Source organism: Trichomycterus rosablanca, chromosome 19 (genome assembly GCF_030014385.1).
Source record: "Trichomycterus rosablanca isolate fTriRos1 chromosome 19, fTriRos1.hap1, whole genome shotgun sequence".
Classification (NCBI taxonomy): domain Eukaryota; kingdom Metazoa; phylum Chordata; class Actinopteri; order Siluriformes; family Trichomycteridae; genus Trichomycterus; species Trichomycterus rosablanca.
In genome coordinates, this window is record NC_086006.1 from 24,818,615 (window position 1) to 24,841,337 (window position 22,723).

General features: G+C 41.3%; 1 protein-coding gene across 1 annotated transcript; it reads right to left on the reverse strand.

The window, feature by feature from the left end:
• Positions 1-724: 724 nt before the first annotated feature.
• LOC134333922 (protein sel-1 homolog 3) lies at positions 725-21,346 on the reverse strand. Its single transcript, XM_063016087.1, has 23 exons — positions 21,335-21,346; positions 19,710-20,262; positions 19,076-19,202; positions 17,346-17,467; positions 16,847-16,962; positions 14,385-14,443; positions 13,837-13,960; positions 12,872-13,004; positions 11,512-11,652; positions 10,844-11,061; positions 10,209-10,388; positions 9,361-9,483; positions 9,098-9,238; positions 8,254-8,316; positions 7,523-7,696; positions 6,819-6,946; positions 6,405-6,488; positions 5,997-6,078; positions 5,738-5,813; positions 4,684-4,778; positions 3,724-3,851; positions 2,891-3,060; positions 725-999 (listed from the first exon to the last, which is right to left on the reverse strand). The coding sequence occupies exons 1-23, from the start codon at positions 21,344-21,346 to the stop codon at positions 725-727; spliced, it is 3,324 nt and encodes a 1,107-aa protein (XP_062872157.1).
• Between the last annotated feature and the right edge of the window lie 1,377 nt (positions 21,347-22,723).

Sequence of the window (22,723 nt, forward strand, 5' to 3'; positions counted from 1 at the left end):
TCATATTAAAGCTGTTCAGTGGGGCTAAGGTCAGGGCTCTGTGCAGATCACTAGAGTTACTTTAAGTTGCAAGTAAATTGGAAACATATCATTTATTATATATAATTCATTTATTACACCTGTTAGCATTGTTGTGGCTGAAACCCATAAATTCATTATTTACAAGGGGTGTCCCAATACCTTTGGCCATACAGTGTACATTTTCACACTGTGCATCAGTCTACTTTAGCTAAACGTGAACCCAGAGAAGCATTTTGGACATGGCTGGCACATGGCTTTAGTTGTGCAGTCTTAATTTGCATCTGCAGATCAACAAAAATGTGTCAATGTATTCCATGCTGTCCTACTTATTAATAAAACAGTCAGTTTTTAACTTACTGACGTCTGAGAGATCAGGGATCCCAACATTTCGTCGTTTTTTTAGTCTTTTCCTTCACACACACAATGTTTTGATGATATTATGCACTGAAAAGGGGAAAATACCCAAAATCTGTGCAATCACTCAATAAAAAAACATGCTGAGCCTTAAGCCACCACATGACTCCTTTATACTCAAGCATGATTGCTTCATGTATTTAAAATGAACATTTTCCAATGTTTCCAGGCTGTTCAGGCCATAGATTAAAAAAAAAACAGTAAAAATACAGGTCAGCTGGACTTACAAATCACTGCATTTCACATACTGTCCCAAGTGTTCTGAAAGTGAGGTGGTGTGTCCTTTCATTTAAAACAAATGAGTGACAAATATGGTGCACAGTGCGCACACACACACTCCAGTGGTTGTGATGATTAAGTCAGATACTTCCTGCAGTGATCGACCAGGTCTGATAATATGGGTTTGACCGTTCTGCTCCAGCGAGGTGTTTCTAGAGGGGACTGGCGGCGCTTCCTCAGCAGTGTCCGACACACTTTCTCTTACATGATTGGGAGAATCTGGTTCATTTTGTCTGCCAGGTAAGTGGTGAGAAATACTGGCGGGGTGAGTGACCTGGTACTGGGCTGGAACATAACAAAACAAACAAACACATAAACACATTGTATTTCAAAAGTATGATTCAGGTGAAGGTAAAAAACATCATAAGGGTTGAAATCCTTGTTTTTCTTCACTATAGGTAATTACCAGCATTATATACTGATCAGTGTTGTGATGGGTCCAGCTTGCCCAGAATCACTGGGCACAATGCAGTAACACACCCTGGACAGGATGCCAAGAGGACGGCAATCCATCACAGAGCCTTTCCCACCCCTCTTAGACATAGCCAATTGTGTCTAAGATGCTCAATCAATAGCACTAGTTCGCCACACGAACTCTGGATCCCAGCGGTAGTGGGCTAGAGCAGTGGTCACCAACCACCGGACCGCAGACCAGTACCGGTCCGTGGGTCATTCATTACCGGGCCACACAGAAAGAATGAATAATTAGTAGGGCTGTCGAAGTTAACGCGATAATAACGCATTAACGCAATCTCAATTTAACGCGATTAAGATAAATAGTGCCATTAACGCAAATTCTAGTTCATGTTGAGACTTGACTGGTAGAACAAACGTTTTAATGTCGGACATGTCACCGTTTTTCATTTGCGGTTTGTTAACAAAATGTAAAAGAGCGTCGTAGCATCTGCACTTGCATAATAAAGAAATAAATACACGGTATATTCACAAGTTGTCGGGAGCAGAACACTTTATTAACTTATTCTGTTACGGTAAAGAATACCGGACAGCTGAGTCAAGCACGTTGTCCATGAACTATGGAAGCCCCAAAGGGTCAAAACACACTCACTTCGTGTAGAAACGTCCATCAAACCATTGGATAGTATTACTGCCTAGTATGTGAGTGAATAAAACTCCCTTACAGTTTTCTCTTGTCCCAGCAGTTTTTAACATAAGTACATTTAGCATAAAATGTGTTCACCATTTTAATTGTAACATTTCACTTAAAAATCCTTGTTTTCTATAACATTTACACAGATTTTTTTTAATGCGATTAATCGCGATTAACTATATGAAATTCTGAGATTAATCGCGATAAAAAATTTTAATCGTTTGACAGCCCTAATAATTAGAGATTGCTACATCAGCAATAAAAACTCTGATTCCATTTCCAACACACGGGTGTTTATCATCTCATATCACCCCCAGGTGGATGCAGCATCTTGTTGCAGCAAAAAAAAGCTCATTTGTGAGTAGTATAGTTATTCTATTTTAAATATTTCCGCCCCCGCCGGGCCGTGAAATTTTATCTTATATGAAACCGGTCCATGATGCAAAAAAGGTTGGGGAGCGCTGGGCTAGTGTACTTTATAGAAATATACCACAGCTGAATGTGTGTGACGTATAAGCACTCAGATGGCAACTTTGTTCAAGCAAGACAATGCCAGGCCTGATTCTACACACGCTGTAAAATCAGTGTGTGTGTGTGTGTGTGTGTGTGTGTGTGCTTGACTGGTTTGCCAGCAGTCTTTCTCCCATTAAAAATGTATAAGCCATCATGAGGAGAAGAATCAGACAACTGAAACCATCGACTGTTGAGCAGCTGAAGTCTCATATTAAACCAGACTTTTACTTGCAAATAAGCAACTAGTGTCCTCAGTTCCCAAACCAATAAAAAGTCTCATTAAACACGCCTCTGACTCTGAATGTTTCTTGAATGTTTCTTGAGTGTTTTGCAGGAATCTAATTCTAAATTTGTTTATATTTACAACAAACAACGACGTTCAATAAAAACAATGAAAATCTTTTCTTTCTATTTTTATCAGTACAAATTAATGTTCAAGAAAAACGAATCACAGATTCTGTGCAGATTTTACTGCATTTGTCAAAATGTCCCATCTTTTCCGGGACTGAGGTTTGAGACACTTTTGCTGGGCATCAATTTACTTGACTAACTTACCGAGTACAGTTTGTATCAAGATGGTCAGCACTATGATCAGAGTAGTGAGGGTCAGTGCCAGCTGCATGGTACTCTTGGTAAAGCTGTGCCATGCCCGGGTCACTTGCAGCTTTAACAGAGCCAAAGAGCAGGGACTCAGCTCCTCCGCCTTTCCCTCAAACGTTCTACATCTACAGAAACAAAATCAAAGATCACCGTGAGATTCTAAACACACATTTAGGTTCTGCCCACACAAATACTGATACCCATTCACACAGATATGACATTTTACATAAAATAACAAAGCCTGGAATGGTGTATTTGTGGGGATTGGTCATTTGTACCTGCATTAAAATGAAGAGATCCACCAACGAACCCAAGAAAACCAAACCCACAGTAAAGTTTGGAGATGCTTGTGTACAAAGGGTACTGGGGCCATTATTAACTCATAAATGTATCAAGACTTTAATGTATCAATAATTTAATCTCATTGGCCAAGAAGCTAAATCTGGAGCTTTCGACATGACAAGCCATGGTTGTGGTGGGTCCAGTTCCAACGGGAAACACAGGGTGCCAATCTATCGCAGGGGTTCAGCCATCTCCCCTCAGACACGCAATAATGTCTGTAGATATAAGATCTGAACCCAGATCTCAGAGGTGGTGGACTAGCTGGGTGCTTTTCTATGCGAGAAGCCTTTCTTTTTAAATTTATGTTTAATTATATGTTTTATATCATTATTATTATTATTATTATTATTATCAGCAGCAGCCTATATCATTACATTTTAACTAAAGCTTCAAATAAGTTGCATGAATGTGTAGAAACATCAGACAGCAGTCTTTGAAGTGCACACCTGATTAAAAGTCTCTCCACCACAGTGCTTTTATTCTGCTGAGCTTCAGCTGAAATCTGCATTTCCTCCAGTACATCCCCAGGAACAGTGTGACCATCTTCAATCAAAACCGCCAGGTTATACAAGCCCTGAAAATACAGCACAACATCAGAATGGATGGATGGACGGACGGACGGACGGACGGGTGGGTGGGTAGGTAGGTAGGTAGGTAGGTAGGTAGGTAGGTAGGTAAGTAGGTAGGTAGGTAGGTAGGTAGGTAGGTAGGTAGGTAGGTAGGTAGGTAGGTAGGTGGATAGACAGACAGATGTTACTGGGAAGTCCAACGAAGTAGACATTTAGCTTTGTGACATGGTGCATAACAATGATGAATGTTGCCATTAAAGGATGATAAACTTTACTCAAGGCTGGTTCAGTACATGAATTCATGGAGTTTATGGCAATTTATGACCTACTATTTGCATGGTGCAGTAAAAGTCAAAACTGATCAGATAAGGCAACTTTTTTCAATCTATAGTCCTATTTGGTGAGCCTGTGCCCAGCATAGCCTCAAATTTCTATTGTTGTCTGACAGGAGTAAAAGACCTTTGGCCATTCGTGTCAAGGTTTGAGGTTGCACATTCTGAGATGCTTTTCTGCTCATCTTGAACCAGTCTTACAATTCTTCATGAACCTCTTATCAACAAGGGATTTCAGCCAGCACAACTGACACTCACTTGATGGTTTTTTTTGCACTGTTGCAAACCATTTCATGATCAAAATTACTCAAATTTTCTTTACTCAAACATTCTTCAAATGTTCAATATGAAATTATATATACTGGTGTACAGGTGTTTCCAATAAAATAGCCATTGAGTGTACAGTGTAGCACTTTAGAAAGGGTAAAATGTTTTACATTTTTTTGATGGAATTGTTCATATCTGTAGATGATGAAATCAGGTAAGCGTGGTAAGTGTGGGGTACCTGAGGACTTCCTTGCAGTGCTGCTTTGCTGTAGAGAGATATAGCCTGCTCCATATCACCTACTGCACTGTACTGATCCCCCAGCTTCAACAGACCTGTGGAGGTGTAAGCAACGAGATGCAAATCTAAAGTCAAGTTTAAATGTCCATGGAAGAGGTATGTAATTCATGGCTGCTTTGGAACCTTAATGATTTCTGCAACTGTACTTTTCACTGAATAAATGAATAGAACATACTTTTGTCCCACAAAATGTATTATTATTGTTTATAATATAATTATTATAGTTTTAAGGGGGGTGACTTCTTTGTGTCCTTGTACTAGAGTAAGGAAATGTTTACTGACGAGGCTCTTCTGTAAGTCGCTCTAGATAGGAGCGTCTGCTAAACGCCAAAAATTTTAATGTTTCAAACACAGCAACACGTTGGTTTACCTACTCTCAAGAATGGTGGCAGTAGCCTTTTACTCTAGAAGTGCATTGCAGAAAACATCGAACAGTAAAAAAGAAAAGCTACCTTAAAATTGTAATATTTTTAATCTGAAACCCCAGAATAAGCTTAGGAGGCAGGTAGCTCTGATGCCTCACAGCAAGGAGGGCCTGGGTTTGATTCCCCAGCCATGCGGCTAGGGTTCCTCCCTGTGTCATCATGGGTTTCCCCAGGGTCCTCCGGTTTCCTCCCACAGTGTAAACACATGGAGCCAGTTAATTGGAAATACTAAAAATTCTCCTAAGTGTGTGTGAGTGTGTGTGTGTGTGTGTGTGTGTGTGTGTGTGTGTGTGTGTTTGCCCTGTGATGGTCCTGCGTGTTTCCTGACGAATCTGACCCACCATGACCCTGACCAGGATAAAGCAATGGTAAAACAGACAGTGAATGAATTAATGAATCTTGATGATTTGTGTCCTCCAACAGCACAGCAACAGTTGCAGCAATCATTAAAATCTCAAGACATGACATATGTTGCCTACACGTGTATGTAAACCTTTGACTAAACAACCACATTTACAGGCATTTAACAGTAAACTTAGCATAAACACACTATCAGACTGAACACTTACCCATTTCAGGTGGAAAGAGGTTTTGGGTGGAGTAGTTGTGGTACCTCCACTGGCAGGCAGAACCATGCTTCAGCACCTGCAGTGAACAAGAATGCAGTTAAATGTTTTGGTAAATGTAAATGTCCTGTTTTAATAATGAATGGTGTTCAATAATGTAATAGTAAATGATATAAAATAATGTGTATACTATACATTCTGCAAAGGGTACCAATGACTTCTTCCACATCTGTACATGTACATTAAAGAAATGCAGAGTTACCTCACAAAGGTGGGCGGTGTTGGTCTGTGCCACAGCCAGGCCGGTCTCAGCTACCATAGCATATCTCAGCAAGGCCTCATTCCTTATATCAACACACACACACACACACACACACACACACACAATTATACAAAGCTACAACAAGCGATTCCAGGATTAAGAAACTTGGTATCTATAATGCAAACCCAATTTCACCCTGAAAAACACATCTGATAGAACTAAATCAACTGGTAAGTCTAGTACTAAAAGTGATTTTAATGACTTGAATTGTTTTGCACATGTGTTTTGGGGGTTGTGTTTTAGAAATGCTGGTGGTGTTTCAGTGCTGTTCCTTGCTAACTCTTGCAATTGCATTACAGGGACATCGAATGTAGTTACAGATGGTGGCTGCCTCGCCAGACTACTCACCATGATCCCTGCTGATAAGCATGTAGAGCTTCTCGGAGGGTGAAGCCCAGGTGGCCGTTCTTCTCACTGACCGGCTTCAACAGACTGGAAAATCAGCAAAATAGTTTGGTACTGTTCACTTAATAGTTTATTAGATTCTAACTATCCGTTAACAATGAGAAATGTTGTGTTACCTACAGCACTGTGAAAAAGTATCTGCCCCCACCCGGTTAATCACATTTAAATGTTTCAGATCCTCAAACTAATTGTAATCCAAGATAAACACGAGTAAATACAGGGTGCAGGGTGCAAGTAATCATACCATTTACTGAAGATAAAGACACACTAAAATATGGCCATCAATAAAAATGTGGCACAAGCCAGGGTCTTAGGCAACAGAGACATTTTAATAAATGAAAGAAGGTATAAGCATACCGCACGGCTTTCTCAGGGTCTCTGTGTGGTGCTGGTGAGGTTCCTTTAGAGAGATATAATGCCGCCTCCACTGCTCCCTCCATGTGACCCATCTCACCAGCCTTCAGGAAACACCGAAACGCTGCAGTCTGCAAAAACAATACACACACTGAATTAGAAAGGAGATGAGAGTCTGGACGCTGAGACACTGGCCCTGTGTTCGGTCCGGCTATAAAATATGAAGTGCGCTATATAAGTATGTGGACACCTGACCACAATCTTGTTGAGCATCCCTTTCCAATACCATGGGTTTGAGTCTGTGGACCATGAGCGTCTGTGGACATTTATTTTTAAAAGCATTTGAGTGTCGGACATTACTGTTGGACATGAGGACCTGGCTTAATTCATCCCAGGTCAGGGCTCTATGCAGACCATTAGTGTTTATCCACATCACACTCATCAAAGCATGTATTATGGACCTTTATGGACCTTGCCTTATTTTTCATATTGGCTAAAACATCTAAACGTAATAATTAGATAGGGAGTCCACATACATGTTTATTATATCAAGACATATCTAAACAGTGTAGTATTTAACTCAGCATAATAATCAATATATTTTTACACTGCCTTACCCCTCCTTTTCTAAAATGTCCTTTTATGGTCATTGCTTCCTGTTCTTATCTTCAATAAAACCTAATGATAGGTGTGTTGGTGCTGTGTACCTCGTTCCTTATGGGTAAATCCAGGGCAGCTCCACTTAGATGATAAAGACCCAGGTTAAACATGGCATCTCGACTGCCGTTAGCAGCAGCCAGCTCAAAGTGGTGCATAGCTTTTCTGTTGTCTCCTGTAGTACTGTAGTACCAGCCCAGTCCATTCAGAGCATCCACAGAACCCTGGTGAGAGAACACACTACAGTGAAGACATACAAGCCAGCTACTGGAATATTAACTGAAAGGTTGTGGGATCAGGACCCACCACGGGTGAGCTTGTTAACCTGTAGCGGCTTGCACTGCATCCTGTCTCAGCCAAATGCACACATGTAAGTGCACATACAGTAAATAGCCAATCGTATGTGGACAGCTGGACATGAGCTTGTTGCATATACTAGTGGAAACAGTTTAGGGAAGGCCACCTCCTGCTCTGCAGTGCATAATGTTAATTCCATAAAAACATTTACTGTTAAGATTGGTGTGGAGGAACTCCAGGGGCCAGCTCAGAGCCCTGATCTGACCTCAACTATGTTGTACTTGTTGGGCACAAATTCCTAGAGGCACAATTCAAAATAATCAAACCAACCAGAAAACCATTCACAAGACTTAAGGATGTTATAGCTGCAATAGGGGGACCCGAGAAACTGGGTGTACAACAAGCCAGTCATAGTCAGTTGTCCACATACTTTTGAATCAGTATACTGTTACAGTTTCTTTCTTTCTGTTTTCAACACACTCACCATGTCCGCGGCTTTCTGCAGGAGTTTAAGTCCCAGTGTGACATTTTTCTCCAGTCCGATACCCTTCAAAACACACACAATTTTACTATTAATATGCCCTGCTCCCCCAACGGGTGCTCGTCACCTGCACTGACCGAGAAGATGCAAACCTGCAGCTCCTCCAACAAATGTGCTGCTGTCAACCACTTCTTTTCCCCAGAGAGTGACAGATTCCTACCGAGAGCCCTACATGCAACATGCATTTTGTTTTCATCAACCTGACAGTAAAAGTTGTTGTCGCAGAGGCAGGGAGGTGACTCCTGATGCTAAGGTCTGGGGCATCTCCGGTCTCTCTGCCATGGTGAGGTAGTGCAAAGACTACTGGCAATCCAAATGGCCATAAATAAAAAGGTTAAAACATCATTTTTACTGAGATTGTTGATTAGTTGTTGCAGCCCTACTGTCCAAAAACATGTCAGTGTTTTGCTACATGTAAAGTTTTGTTCATGTGTACAGATGCATCTTCATGTGACATGTGACAAATGCATCTTCCAATGGCAAGGCTATTCATCCACCAACCCCCAACCAGCCGATAGCCCCGCTGAGATTCCAACCTTATATCTCAGTCATGGTGGGCTAACGTCTTTTACCACTGCGACACCCATCCGTCCAACCCATTGACATTATAGTAGGTATTTTAATAACAAGGACTTAGTGTAATTGATGCGAAGTACACAAAACTATAAAATGTCAATAGCTCCTCTTGAGAGGAAACTTCTGCTGGCTCATCAATGACATGAATCTACCTAAAATGTATAAATTAATGAAAAATAAAAAGCACCAGTCAGATCTGAGCAGCACTGACCTTCATCAGGAAGATGGCGTAGTCGTACATGGCAGAAACGTCAGTCATTGGCAGAGCACTCCTGGCGTACCACCTCATAGCTACGTTGATGTCCCTCTCCACACCGTTAGTGCCCCAGAACAGCATCCGAGCCAACGTTTTCTATCATAAGCACACCAACACCAACACCCAAAAACCCACCATTACTTGTTTATATTATTCCTTTATTATTAAACACATCCGGGGCAAACCTGTGAAGAACACGAGTAAAAACGGGGCAGCACCTGGGATTCGATGTCTCCTCTCTCAGCCTGATGTTTGAGGAACTGTACGACGTCACTCGACTCGCCCGTCTGCAACTGCATGTCGTCTGCACTGGTCAAGTCCACGTGCTCAGGGGGGGTTTGCTGGATTTAAACAAGAGATAAACAGCTGTCCAGTGGTGCTTTATTTTCTCTTTCTACGTTATTACGTCGATAGCAGGGGTTCACAGACTTTTGCAACTCACAGCCCACACAAAAGACAGCAAACAGACTCTGTATGTGTATGATCAAATGTATGTGGACACATCACCATAAGCTTGTTTGACATTTAATTTAAAAACCAGCGTGGCTCTCAGTCGATGTTCCATTTAATCCCAAAGGTGTTCATTCATTATAGAACAGAAAAGGACCTTCCCTAAACTAATGCCACAAATTTGGAAACATATTTTTTAATGTGCTGAAACAGGAATAATTAAAAGGGATGTCCACATATTTTTGACCAAACTATACAATTACTTGTTTTAATTTGCCTACCTGGTGTGTACATTTATTGGCCATTTATGAGCTACACATACCATACAGATACACTATGTGGGTTTACAATTACTGACTGTTGTCCATTTGTTGCTTTGATTTGAAAGCAACATTGCCAGAGTCGGCCAGGACACCAGAGATAGCCACGATCCCAAATATGGCCACAGTCCTAGAAACATCCAGACTCCAGAGACAGCCGTGACCCCACAGTGGGTCACAACCCCAGAGCTGGCCACGACTCAGCACTCAACACAGTTGCTGCCCACATGATCCTTAGCAATAATACCATCAGTTTATCCACTACTCAGACTGTACAGACCTCAGATGCTGCTCACCTCAGTGTCGTTGACCTTATCCGAGTCTTTGCTGGTCTGCTGGCCCACGTTGGCGTAGTACCCATAAGCCACGTCCTGATTTTTAGGAAAGCCATCCAGACCCTGCATGTGCTTATAACCCAAATGCAACAGAGCCAGGCGGTCATCTGCCACTCCACCTATCAGGCTGTACGCCTGACCCTGCGCAACAATGAAACCAAAGAACAAGGATTTTTATACAGTGCTGTGAAAAAGTAATTACCCCCTTACTGTTTCTGTTAGATCATTAGAAAAGGCACGCAGTCCACTATCAGAGAGATCCAGAAATCTGGGGTTCGAATCACAGTGGTGCTATCAACTGGTCAGGGCTATGTCTGGGATGAGGGGGTGGCTGAAACAGCCTAGCCATTGAGAAATGCACATGTCAGGGGGCGTTCAGTGTCGGTCCCAAACCCGAATAAAATTTCACTATGAGAGACCCCACCCCTGGCGGGTGAAAAGAAGCAATCTGTGCATCGACATGACAGACTCAGTAGATAAACTCCAATTGGTCATTAATTTATTGGATGGAAAAATCCACACACATTAAATGCCACATCTCAGAATTACAACACATTGTTCCAACATCATGAAACAAGGAAGTCCCTCTTTCCTACCTTCTCCTGATCCACTGGCACCCCAAAGCCTGACAGGTGTAAAGTGGCCAGCATGAGAGAGGCCTTGTGAAATCCCCAGCAGGACAAGATCTGCAGCCGCTCAATCAGAGAGGGGTCGACTTTTCCCTCATCTAAACCTGGTGAGTCAGCGATGCTCTTCACAACATCCTGAAAGAGGTGCTTGCTAAAGAGCGACGCCCTTCCTCTGCTCCATGGACCTGGAGAACAAACAAACCAGTATAAGTGAGCAGAAACTTCCATTAGCTACGCTATAAGGGCAAAAGTATGTGGACACCCAGTCTAATAACTGAGTTTAGGCGTTTTTAGCCACATCCTTTGCTGACAGGTGTATAACATCATATTATTAAGACTTCTTAAGACTATATTAATCAATGTGTTCAATAAAGACCACATTATTAAGCTCTGGATCAGGCAACTGGCTTTTCTGAAAGACAGAGCTGCTTTATGCACGGGGCACAGTCATGCTGGAAAAGGATAAAAAGCCTTCCATAAATTGTTGCTGCAAACCCAGAAGCATATAATTCACTTTAAATAACTGGGAATTAAATAACCTGTTAACAATTGTTGTGGCTGGAACACATTCATTCTATAATTAGAAGGCGTGTCCTAATACTTTAGTCCATACAGTGTACCTAAAGCACAGATACCTGAGATAAGTTCCTTCTCGTGCATCCTTAAGATCTTTAATGCAGCGCTGTATTTCACTTGCTGATCCCAGGACCACGTTTGCAGGCACAGTCCTCGACCAAATGTCCTCCTTAAGCCTTCATAATACGGGTCACACACATCTGAAAGAGAACGAGAATGTGCACAATGCTAAACCGGTAGCTGTAAGGTATACACCGATTAGGCATAACATTATGACCACCTTCCTAGTATTGTGTTGGTTCCCCTTTTTGCTGCCCCATACACAACAAACTGTGATGCTCTGTGTATTCTGACACCTTTCTATCAGAACCAGCATTAACTTCTTCAGCAATCTGAGCTACAGTAGCTCGTCTGTTGGATCAGACCACACGGGCCAGCCTTCGCTCCCCACGTGCATCAATGAGCCTCGCCCATGACCCTGTCACCGGTTTACCACTGTTCCTTCCTTGGACCACTTTTGATAGATACTGACCAAAGTAGAGTGGGAACACCCCACAAGAGCTGCAGTTTTGGAGATGCTCTGACCCAGTCGTCTAGCCATCACAATTTGGCCCTTGTCAAACTTTCTCAGATCCTCACGCTCGCCCATTTTTCCTGCTTCTGACACCAACTTTGAGGATAAAATGTTCACTTGCTGTCTAATATATCCCACCCACTAACAGAGATGATCAGTGTTAATCACTTTACCTGTCAGGGGTCATAATGTTACGCCTGATCGGTGTATAAAGACACCAAATATGATCCGTTACTGTGAAAACCTTATTACAGTTATAGATTCACTTAAGTTACCACACATATCGTCCCCTTTGTGGCACCAAAACAGCTCTAATTCATTGAGCCATGGACTCTCTAAGACCTCTGAAGGGGTTCTGTGGTTTCTAGCACCAAGGCGTTGGCAGCAGAACCTTCAGTCCTGTTAGGTGTGGCCCCAATGGACTAATGTCCAGCACATCCCACAGATGCTTAAATGGACTGAGATCTGGAAAATTTAGAGGCCAAGACAATATCTTAAACTGTTCATCATGTTTCTCTGACCATTAATGAGCAAATTTTTCAGGGCAGGGTGCAATATTTTGCTTTTAGGGAATCCCATTGCCATAAAGGGGTGAGAGCCATGAACTAAGGTTATCAAGCAGAACATTGCTCAGCGCATCACACTGTCTCCCTCAGCTTTCCTTCTTCTCATAGTTCATCCTGGTGCCATCTTTTCTCCAGAAGCGCAACACACACCACTGTGCAGGTGCCAATGTAACAAAAAAAATCAATGTTATTCACTTCACCTGTCAGTGGTTGTAATGTTGTGGCTGATTGATGTAAAGCACTAGATCAGGCGCTGTAGATTAAGCAGTATAGAATTACCATGGGCAGTGCTGGCTCTGCTGATTTGAATGGCGTTTACATATCCTTCAGTGATCTGATTCATCTCTTCACACCGTCTATGTGTTTCACCCAGCTGCTTCATGAGGTTCAACTGAGACAGAGGGTTCACCACCTAAACAAAAACATCTGGATTATTATTACCTGCACATTTCACATACGGAGAATTGTAGAGTTCAGCTGTAAAAAATAATTCCGATGGGAAATTCAATCCTAGAGTTTAGAACAGGGTGGTCTCGTAAATGTTGGCTTTTGGTAAATTTGATCATGACTGCTCACAGGCTTTCAAGCAAAGCCTGGGTAGTGATGGTGATGGGTAGTGATGGTGATGGGTAGTGATGGGTCTGCTTTATTGTTTTAGACTACCAATATGGTTTTTATTTTGCCCAGTGATCTAGATCAGGGTTTTCAAGTCTGTTGCTGACAGGAATTGTTAATCCACTGCACAAGCAATTCCCAACTGTAGTAAACAACCTACATTTTCAGGTGCATGTGTGGTACATCAACCTAATGCACCAAAGGTCGAAACTCAGCAAAGCCAATTGGCCTAAGGGAGGGAGGACCAGATCCGGCTGTCCGCTAAAGGCATCAATACACGTGGTGAAGTAATACAGAGAGTAGATCGTACTCCTACAAATTTGCGATTCGCAAAAATTGCCGATTGGCAAATATACTGTAAGGACAAAAAAGTATTGGGACACCAAAAGACTTCATGTTCTGCATAGGTTTTTATATAACCCCTGGTATAATTAAGTGTGTATTGGTCTGTAACGGACTGGCGTCCTATCTCGTACGTCTTCCCAACTTGTGTCAGTGTTACACAGTGATGCCAAACCCACCCCGCCCCTGACCAATAACAAAAAAAACAATCAAATTACTAAAGACAAGCTCTGACTGCCTTCCAAACATAAAACCCCCTACAGGAACCAGAGGAGACATAAACTCACCTGTTCAGAACCTAATCTGTAATATTTGACTGGTCCAAAATAGCCATGAATTCCTGGTGTATAGAAATCACCACCGATGGCAAAGTATCCTGATGTGTCGTTATAAAAGACGGCTTTATGGAAACTAAGGGTGGAAAGAGAAAAGAATTTAGTTTGGAACAAGACTATATGGGTGCCAGGACTGGGTGATATGGGCAACAATTTTTATCACTGTATTTTGTTTTAATTCTGGCAGTTTTACTGTTAAAAGTTTGTTTTTGCATGACTACTGTGGCTTATTCTATTGTCGAGAGAACATAAAATACTTTATCACGTGTATGATGAAGGTTTTGAGTACTATGAGGTTTACTTGGCCCCACAAAATTACAATATATGAAAGAATCAGTGTACATGAAACAGTTGCAAAAAGCAACAGACAGTCAGCAATTGTAAAAACACATGGATCTATATGTTAGACATAGCTCCTAAAATGACAAATGAATGTATGTTTATGCCTGGTGTAAAGAGCTTGATAGGTTTAAATGAAATTAAAACTTCCTCAATCATACCTGTGTGTTGCTGCCACCATCTCCCTTCCAGGAAAAGCCTGGGTAATTCTGATTTTTGCCTAAAAAGGACAAAAGCAGCACATAATCAGCAACAAATACTGTGATCAATATATAATAATTATTTGCCTGATTATTATGATTTACCTTTGTATAAAAATATATTTATAGCATAGCTCTGAATGCTCTCACACAAGTCTGGGAAGCACTTGGGTAATGCGACATTCAGAATCAGAATCTTTATTTTCACCAAGTACCAGATGTACAAGGAATTTCTCTTGGTGCAGGTTTCAACATCAAATTAAATAGTAGAAAGAGAAACACTATATATATATATATACTGTATATATATATATATATATATATATATATATATTCACAGGATAAACAATACAACAGCGACATTTACATTTTTGGCATTTAGCAGACGCTTTTATCCAAAGCGACTTACAGTACTGTGACAGTGTACTGTCTAAGCAATTGAGGGTTAAGGGTCTTGCTCAAGGGTCCAACAGTGGCAACCTGGCAGTGGTGGGGCTTGAACCAGCGACCTTTGGATTACTAGTCCAGTACCTGAACCACTAGGCTACAACTGCCCCCAAACATAAACAGTACAGCGACATAAACAGTACAGCATCAGACAAAGTGTGCAATAGAAATATACAGTGGAGTTCACTGACAAACTTCAAGTAAAAAATTGTGCAATGGAGATTATTAAATAAATAAGGTGCATATGATATGATAAAATCCATGTCCATTCTGTTAAAGCAGAGGGATGTGGGAATAGTCCTTGTTTAGTATGGTGATGGCCTGGGGAAAGAAGCTTGTCCACCACTGGCTTGAATTTAAGCCTTAGTGGTGCTTAAGCGGCACAGTTGGTGGATCTGAGAAAGGAAAGGTCACACGAGGTTAACCCCACTGCTAATCCTGTGATTTTGTCTGGTCGAGGCACTGGCAGGGGTACTGGACGAACACGTCAGGCGTAGTGTGTATATAACTCTATGGGAGAATCCACAGTAAAAGGTGGAGAGATGGATGAGCAAATAAGATAACACCTCCTCTGGCTACAAAATATAGAAAAAAGGGCTTGAAAGAACCGACTGGTGGCTTTTCACGGGTCAAAGGCAACCTTCATGGGGCTGAAGAGTACAGTGGAGTTTCTACCGAAATTAGGTAGAAAGGAAAGAGTGAAGGAAAAAACAACGACTTGTATACCTCTAATTGTTATTTTAAATGTAATGCGCCCCTGCTTGCACTCCCCCGCCCTTCAGTAGGGGATGCAAATAACATGCAAAAGTGCTTCTCATATGACAAAAACATTTGTGGTTTCAAAGCGTTTATAAATCTGGCCACTGTACACAAGTGAAACAATTTCAGGGTAGCTGCAGGGTCTGAAATTACAACAGTGATTTACGGCCACTGTTAACGTTTGTAATATTTGACTTCAAGAATAAATATTTATTCAGAATATCTTGGAAATACAGTTGCAATATTATGAGAATAAAGTCGTAATAAGTGTGAGCAAGAGGAGGAAAGCAGCCAACCTCCTCGTATTATATATTTATTTATTTATTAGGATTTTAACATCATGTTTTACACTTTGGTTACATTCATGGCAGAAATGATAGTTACTCATTACACAAGATTCATCACAAGTCAAACACAGTCATGGACAATTTTGTATCTCCAATTCACCTCACTTGCACGTCTTTGGACTGTGGGAGGAAACCGGAGCTCCCGGAGGAAACCCACACAGACACAGGTAGAACATGCAAACTCCATACAGAAAGGACCCGGACCCCTTTACATGGGGGATCGAACTCAGGACCTTCTTGCTCTGAGGCGACAGTGCTACCCACCGAGCCACCGTGCCGCTCCAGCCAACCTCCTCATATTAAAGTGATGGATGTTGAAGATAAAATCATCAGCATCAGATTGTTATTAGTGTAAGAACTCTGAAATGGCCTTTTTATGACTTATTACAACTTTATTCTTGAGTTATTACCATTTTATTCTTGATATCTTAATATTTTGACTTTATTCTCAAAGTCAAATATAAATAAAAAGTTTACCAGTGGCCCTAATCCTGAAGTTCTAAAAAGGAGGCCAGTTTAGAAATAAAGAGAGGGCGGCACAGTGGCTCGGTGGGTAGCACTGTCACCTCACAGCAAGAAGGTCCTGGGTTTGATTCCCAGGTGGAACGGTCTGGGTCCTTTCTGTGTGGAGTTTGCATGTTCTCCCCGTGTCTGTGTGGGTTTCCTCCGGGAGCTCCGGTTTCCTTCCACAGTCCAAAGACGTGCAAGTGAGGTGAATTGTGTTTGACATTAAACTTGTGAACTGATGAATCTTGTGTAACCAGTAACTACCGTTCCTGTCATGAATGTAACCAAAGTGTGTAAAACATGACGTTAACATCCTAATAAACAAACAAACAAATAAAGACACACAAAAAAATTGTTTGTTACCTTTAAAATGTGGAAATAAAGGTCCAGCCTAATCCAGGTGTGGAGAGGCAAAATAGTGTGAACTGTAAACGCTCGTTCCTTCCCTGAGATCAAACACACCTGCACCACAATGTTACCTTTCCATAAAACACACAGATAAACACAGAGTGGGTCAGTGCGTCTAAATCAAGCGTCCACAAGGTCAGTCCTGGCGTGTTTGAGTGATGCTTTAATGGCAGATTCAGTGTTCAGCACATCCTGTCTCTTAAATACATTACACGAACAAAAGCACGACTCCTGATCATGAGATTGTTGGAAATCTCATTATAAATAAAGAAATGAAGTTAATGCAAAATGCTTAGTTTTATTAAACCATTGTGGAAGAGGTCATGCATCATTAATGTAATGCAAGTTCATGCAAATATCCCCAACATCACCCAGAGCCTCCTACAGCTTCTAAATAAATGAAATAAAAACACACCAGTGTTTTAGTAGTAATGCACACCAGGAGCACACTCACCTTTATCGTTCAGCATTATGAGAGGCGATTCATACCTCCTGTTCGCATCCACGTGCTTGATGATCCCACAGAGCCTTTTGTTGCACCAGTTCAGCAGGTACAACCACACAGACATGACGGCTCTGTCAAAGCACTGATGAGTCAATTTAACTATTCAAACACTGCTCATTACTTAAATCAGAATTTAAAACAGGACTTTTCACTTTTATTTATACAATTGCTGATACTTCATTTTCTGTCTGGCTTAAAATCTTAAAGATTTCATTTAGAAGAAGAAAAAGAACGCCTTTATTTGTCATATATACAGATACACGTGTGCGGTACAATGAAATTATTTTTCCGCGTATCCCAGCTTGTTAGAGCTCAGAGTCACCCATTGTACAGCGCTCCTGGAGCAGACAGGGTTAGAAGCCTTGCTCAAGGGACCGACAGTGGCTGAATTTGAACCAACAATCTTCCGATTGACAGCCCACTATGGTACCACTGTCCCAAATTTGCGACAGTGGGCAGACTGACATAATCGAGTGAGGATTGAACGGGGTTCGTTAAATATCTGTGCACTTTTATATTTGATTAAAATCAATTAAAATTCAGATATACTATATGGACTAAAGTATTGGGACACCTGACCATGTGCCTGTCTAAAATCCTATTTCGAAAATCTAGCTTTGTAGTGCAGCTGTAACAGCCTCCGCTCTTCTGGCAAGGCTTTTCACAACACTTTGGAACATGTCTGTGGGAATTTTTGTCCCCATTCTGTCAAAAGATAATTTTTCATGGCTTACCATAGTTTATACTGCTTAAAAAATTGTATTCTGGGGTTGAGTTCAGGGCTTTGTCAAGTCCTTTACACCAGGTTTATAAAACCATGTCTTCCTGACTTCATGAATTTGCTTCATGAACCAGAATGGCCCTTGCCTAAATGTTGCCACAAGTCTGAAAGCATGTAATAACTTTTTTTTTAATTCATTTGATATACTTGTTTGAATGGGTGTGGTTGAAACACCCACACTCAGTTGTCCACATACTTTTGGCCATATAGTATAGAGAGAAGTCTTCAGAAGTCTTTTCATGCTTTTTTTGCTGTTCTGAGAAACTGAAACACACTTCCTTGTCACAAAACATTAATTATGAGTTTATTTACTGCGTCAGATTTTCAGAAAGGAAAAAATGCAGAATAAAAATCAGCCCTGAAACCTCATGCTCCTGAGTTTTGTTTGTGTACGTCATTAGCAACAAACTTAATGAGCTATAAAATGCCAATTCTGGACTTTGGTTTAATCCGTTTCTGGATGTGGTCATGTGACTTAAACTTTGCATAATACAGACTTTATGTGCTTTTGTGGATGCACGCAGAACACGATGCTAATGGACTACAGTTTATCAAAGTGTTCCTGAGCTCATGTGGTGGCATCTGAGGAGTCTGAGGATTAAGTTCATCACTATTCAGTAGTGATTTTAGGCCTTATTCTTTATGCACAGTTTTTTATTTATTTTTGATTTCATCAACCTTTTGATTAACCATATAAAGGGTCAAATAAGTAAAAAGTTTATCTTTAACTGTTTAATTATTTTTTTACTTATTACTTAACAACTGCTACAAAAATGATCGTCCAGTGTGGCCAACACAAGCCATAGGCTGATGAAGTGGTTACTGAAGGTTAAAGACTCTATAATTCAATGATTGAATGAATGAATAAATACATAGAAGAGAAGCTGGTTTCTCTTACCTGGGTTTCTTTATAGCATAACGACGTGGAACCTCCAGATCTTTGTTGGCGAAGGAAGGAAATGAGTAAAGAACTCCATATTTTTCTCCAGTACTTGCAAAGGGGAATGTAAGGAGATCCACAACATCTGCAATAGAACACATATGCATGCAAACACATGAAGCAGATGTATTAGAATAAAATGTTAGATATAAAATTATAAAGAGATTTACTACTGAGATCAAATACATTCCAAGCAATTTAGGCAGTGGTGGGACTTGAACCATCAATTCTCCAATTACTAGTCCAGTACCCTACCTACATTCCATGCAATTTAGGGTTAAGGAGCTTGCTCAAGGGTCCAACAGCGGCATTCTGGCAGTGGTGGGGCTTTACTTTGCAAGCTTCCAACTACTATTCCAATACCAAACTGCTGAGCTACCATTTGGGACAGAATAGAACCCAAGCAATTATGGATGAAGCGTCCGCCAAAGGCAATCTGACAGTGGTATGAACGGCTGACCCTCTGATTAGAAGTCCAGTACCTGCTACCACACCCCCATTTTAGGTTCTAATTAAAATCCTTATTTTTTTAGCTTGATGTAAACCAAACATTCATTAAATACAATGACTGACTGACTGACTAGTAACTCACCTGACTCAGGGGAGCACTGCTCTATTTTGTCCTTCTTAAGATTCCACATTAGCTCCGCCTCCCAAGACACAGACCTGGTGGGCAGTTGGGTAGGACGTTCCAAAATCGGGACCAAGTCAAGAACTTTAAATGTTCTCAAAAGAGATTCTTCATACTGACTGACTCCAGACTGACTGGTCCCACCTTTCTGTCCATCCAGGTGGACCATCCAGGCCCTCAGTGTCACATCCTGGGCTTCTATGGGCCGTCTGAAAAAAAAGCTACTCTTATACACCAGAGCTGGAGGGAAAGAAATCCGAACCGTCCTTGTCCTTGTCTTCCCGAGTTCTTTGAGATGAGTCCGTGTTCTCGTAAAGGTCACAAGTTCAATGACTGTTGGGTTGGGAAGGACAATTTCAATCCCAATTCTACAGGCCCTGGTGCAGGTATACTTCAGTCGTGCACTAGAATTAACCTTCACTACATCAGGAACGGAGTCAAAGTGCAGAACGTCACCGTGACGGTTCCTCTCCACAGGTGAGATGGTCGTGCGAGTGGTAACCTTACACTGAATCTGTAATAAAATAGAAAACATGCTGGTTAGAATTAATGATGCAAGCAAAAAAGTATGTCATAAATGTATAAAATATACATACTATACTTTTCTGTGTATTAAATACGATCAGAAATACACTATATGGCCAAAAGTATTTGGACACCTGACCAAGAGCTTGTTGGGCATCTTTTCAGCTTTGACAACAGCCAAAGGCTTTTTACAAGTCTGTCTGAGGGAATTTGTCCAGTCAAGAAAGCCTCAATTGATGTTCTGTGAGTAAAGTTGTAAGTAAAAATCAATGCAATAGCGCACCCCAGATAGGGCGCAAGTCTGTAACAGGGCCTTGCCACCAATCATGTCTGTATGTTGATCCCTGACCTGCAGACAGCATCACTTAGTGGTAGTGGACAAGAATCATTTACCATTGCGCCACTCGATTGCCTGAATTTGCCATATTTATGGTGTTAAAACAGGTGACTATTAACACCGCAGACAAAAACACCAACAGGTGCACACAATTACGCAAATCCTAACATTAAACTGATAGGAAACAAAGAAATGTCAGTTGTAATTTGCTCTAAAGCGGCATGGTCCTTTCTGTGTGGAGTTTGCATGTTCTCCCCGAGTCTTTGTGGGTTTCCTGCTGGTGCTCCGGTTTCCTCCCACAGTCCAAAGACGTGAATCTTGTGTAAGCAGTAATTGCACCATGTTACTATTTCATTATTTTCCCCTGTACATCAGATCCTGTTTTATTGGCGTTTATTTAAAAACAAAATAATCAGCTGAATCAGACGCAGGCTGTATCAAGGTTTATCAGGTTTATCAGGTTTATCTTACCACACTCAGTGTGATGATGAAGAAGCTCCAACCTGCAGAAGTTTTCATCCTGCTGTGTGCTGAGATTCATCGGTCTGCTTTAATTCGGATTCATTAACGCAGGTTTGAAATGGCCCCACGCAGTTCAGGCTCTTCACGCAGTTCAGGCTCTCCGTGTCGTCTTGAGGGAATTTGTTTACTGTGGATTTGTCCGCCTCTTCCGTATAAAGGTAGCAGCAGGTGTGGCACAAGTTCCTACTGCTGCATTACTTACTGAGACCGCCATGATTCTGATTCAATTCACTGAACCGACTCTTCGAAACAGAGCCGTTTAAATCAACAGAGCTGCGCGATTTTGATTCGTTAAAGTCACTCGTCTGATTCGTCTGGTTCAAAGCTTTGGACACTTTGGTCACAAATCACGTTTGGTCATCCATGCATTGTCTGTTTTACAACCACGTTGTCCTGGTCAGGGTCGCGGTGGGTCTGATTAATTGGGCGAAAGGTAAAGGAAGCAGCCCGGACAGGTCGCCAGTCCATCACAGTGTCCAACACACACACACACACACACACACACACACACACACACACTGAGGTCAGTATTTAGTACATCCAGTTGGCCTGACTGCATGTGTTTGGACTTGTGGAAGGAAACCCACTCGGACACAGGAACAACATGCAATCACCAAACAAAAAGGACCACGCAGAAGGAGAATCAGAACAGAAGGGGAATTGAACCCACACCCTTCGTGCAGAAGTAAAAATAAAAAAAGTCAACATCCTTTACAGAACACAAATATTGTAGGATCAGACACTGATATTGTATAATGACTGGCTTAAAAATCGATCCTTTAATTCATCCCAAGGTGTTTAACATCAAGTCCATGCTAGAAAACCAACAATTATGGTTTAACTCTTCCAGTTCTGACAGGTTATATAAATCCATCCAGAGATGTTTCAAACATTTTGATGGCTATCAAAAGTGGATAATAGCCAAATGACTTACTCTATATTTTCCAAAGAATGTGGACACCACAACAAGCTATTAAGTTAGGTTGTTTCAGCCACACCAATTGCTATATATGCAGGTGTATAAAATTAATTTTATAAAATAAAGTGTGCCTCCCACTTTGTGGCAGCAGTTTGGGGAAGATCAGTTGTTGTTTCACCATGAGTGTGCCCCTGTACTCAAAGCCAGGTCAATATGGTTTGACAAGTTTAGTAAGGAGAAAATCCAGTGACCTACGAAGAGCCCTTACCTCAGATCCATTAAACATCTTTGGGATAAATTGAAACGTTGAGCCAGCCAGGCCTTCCTGTTTAATATCAGTGTCTGACCCAACAAATCCTCTTTTCACTAAAAAATTTGTGGATGCTGTTATAAAGGCAAAACAAATGACTCCAGATTAATGCACATTGTTTTGAAATGGAATGTACAACTAGGTCATGGAATAGTGTCTTTGTACTTTTGGTAATAAAGTGTATAACCAAATATTGTGTGCTGTATGTATATTACATATTACTGTGTTTTAATCATTTAGTCTCAGACTAAACTAATGGTTGCTGTGATATACACGTCTTTAACCTTTTAACTTTAACTGTAGACCTTGGGTGAGCTTTTCTGAGACCTGAATAAACACAAATTCAGCTTGTCAGATGATGC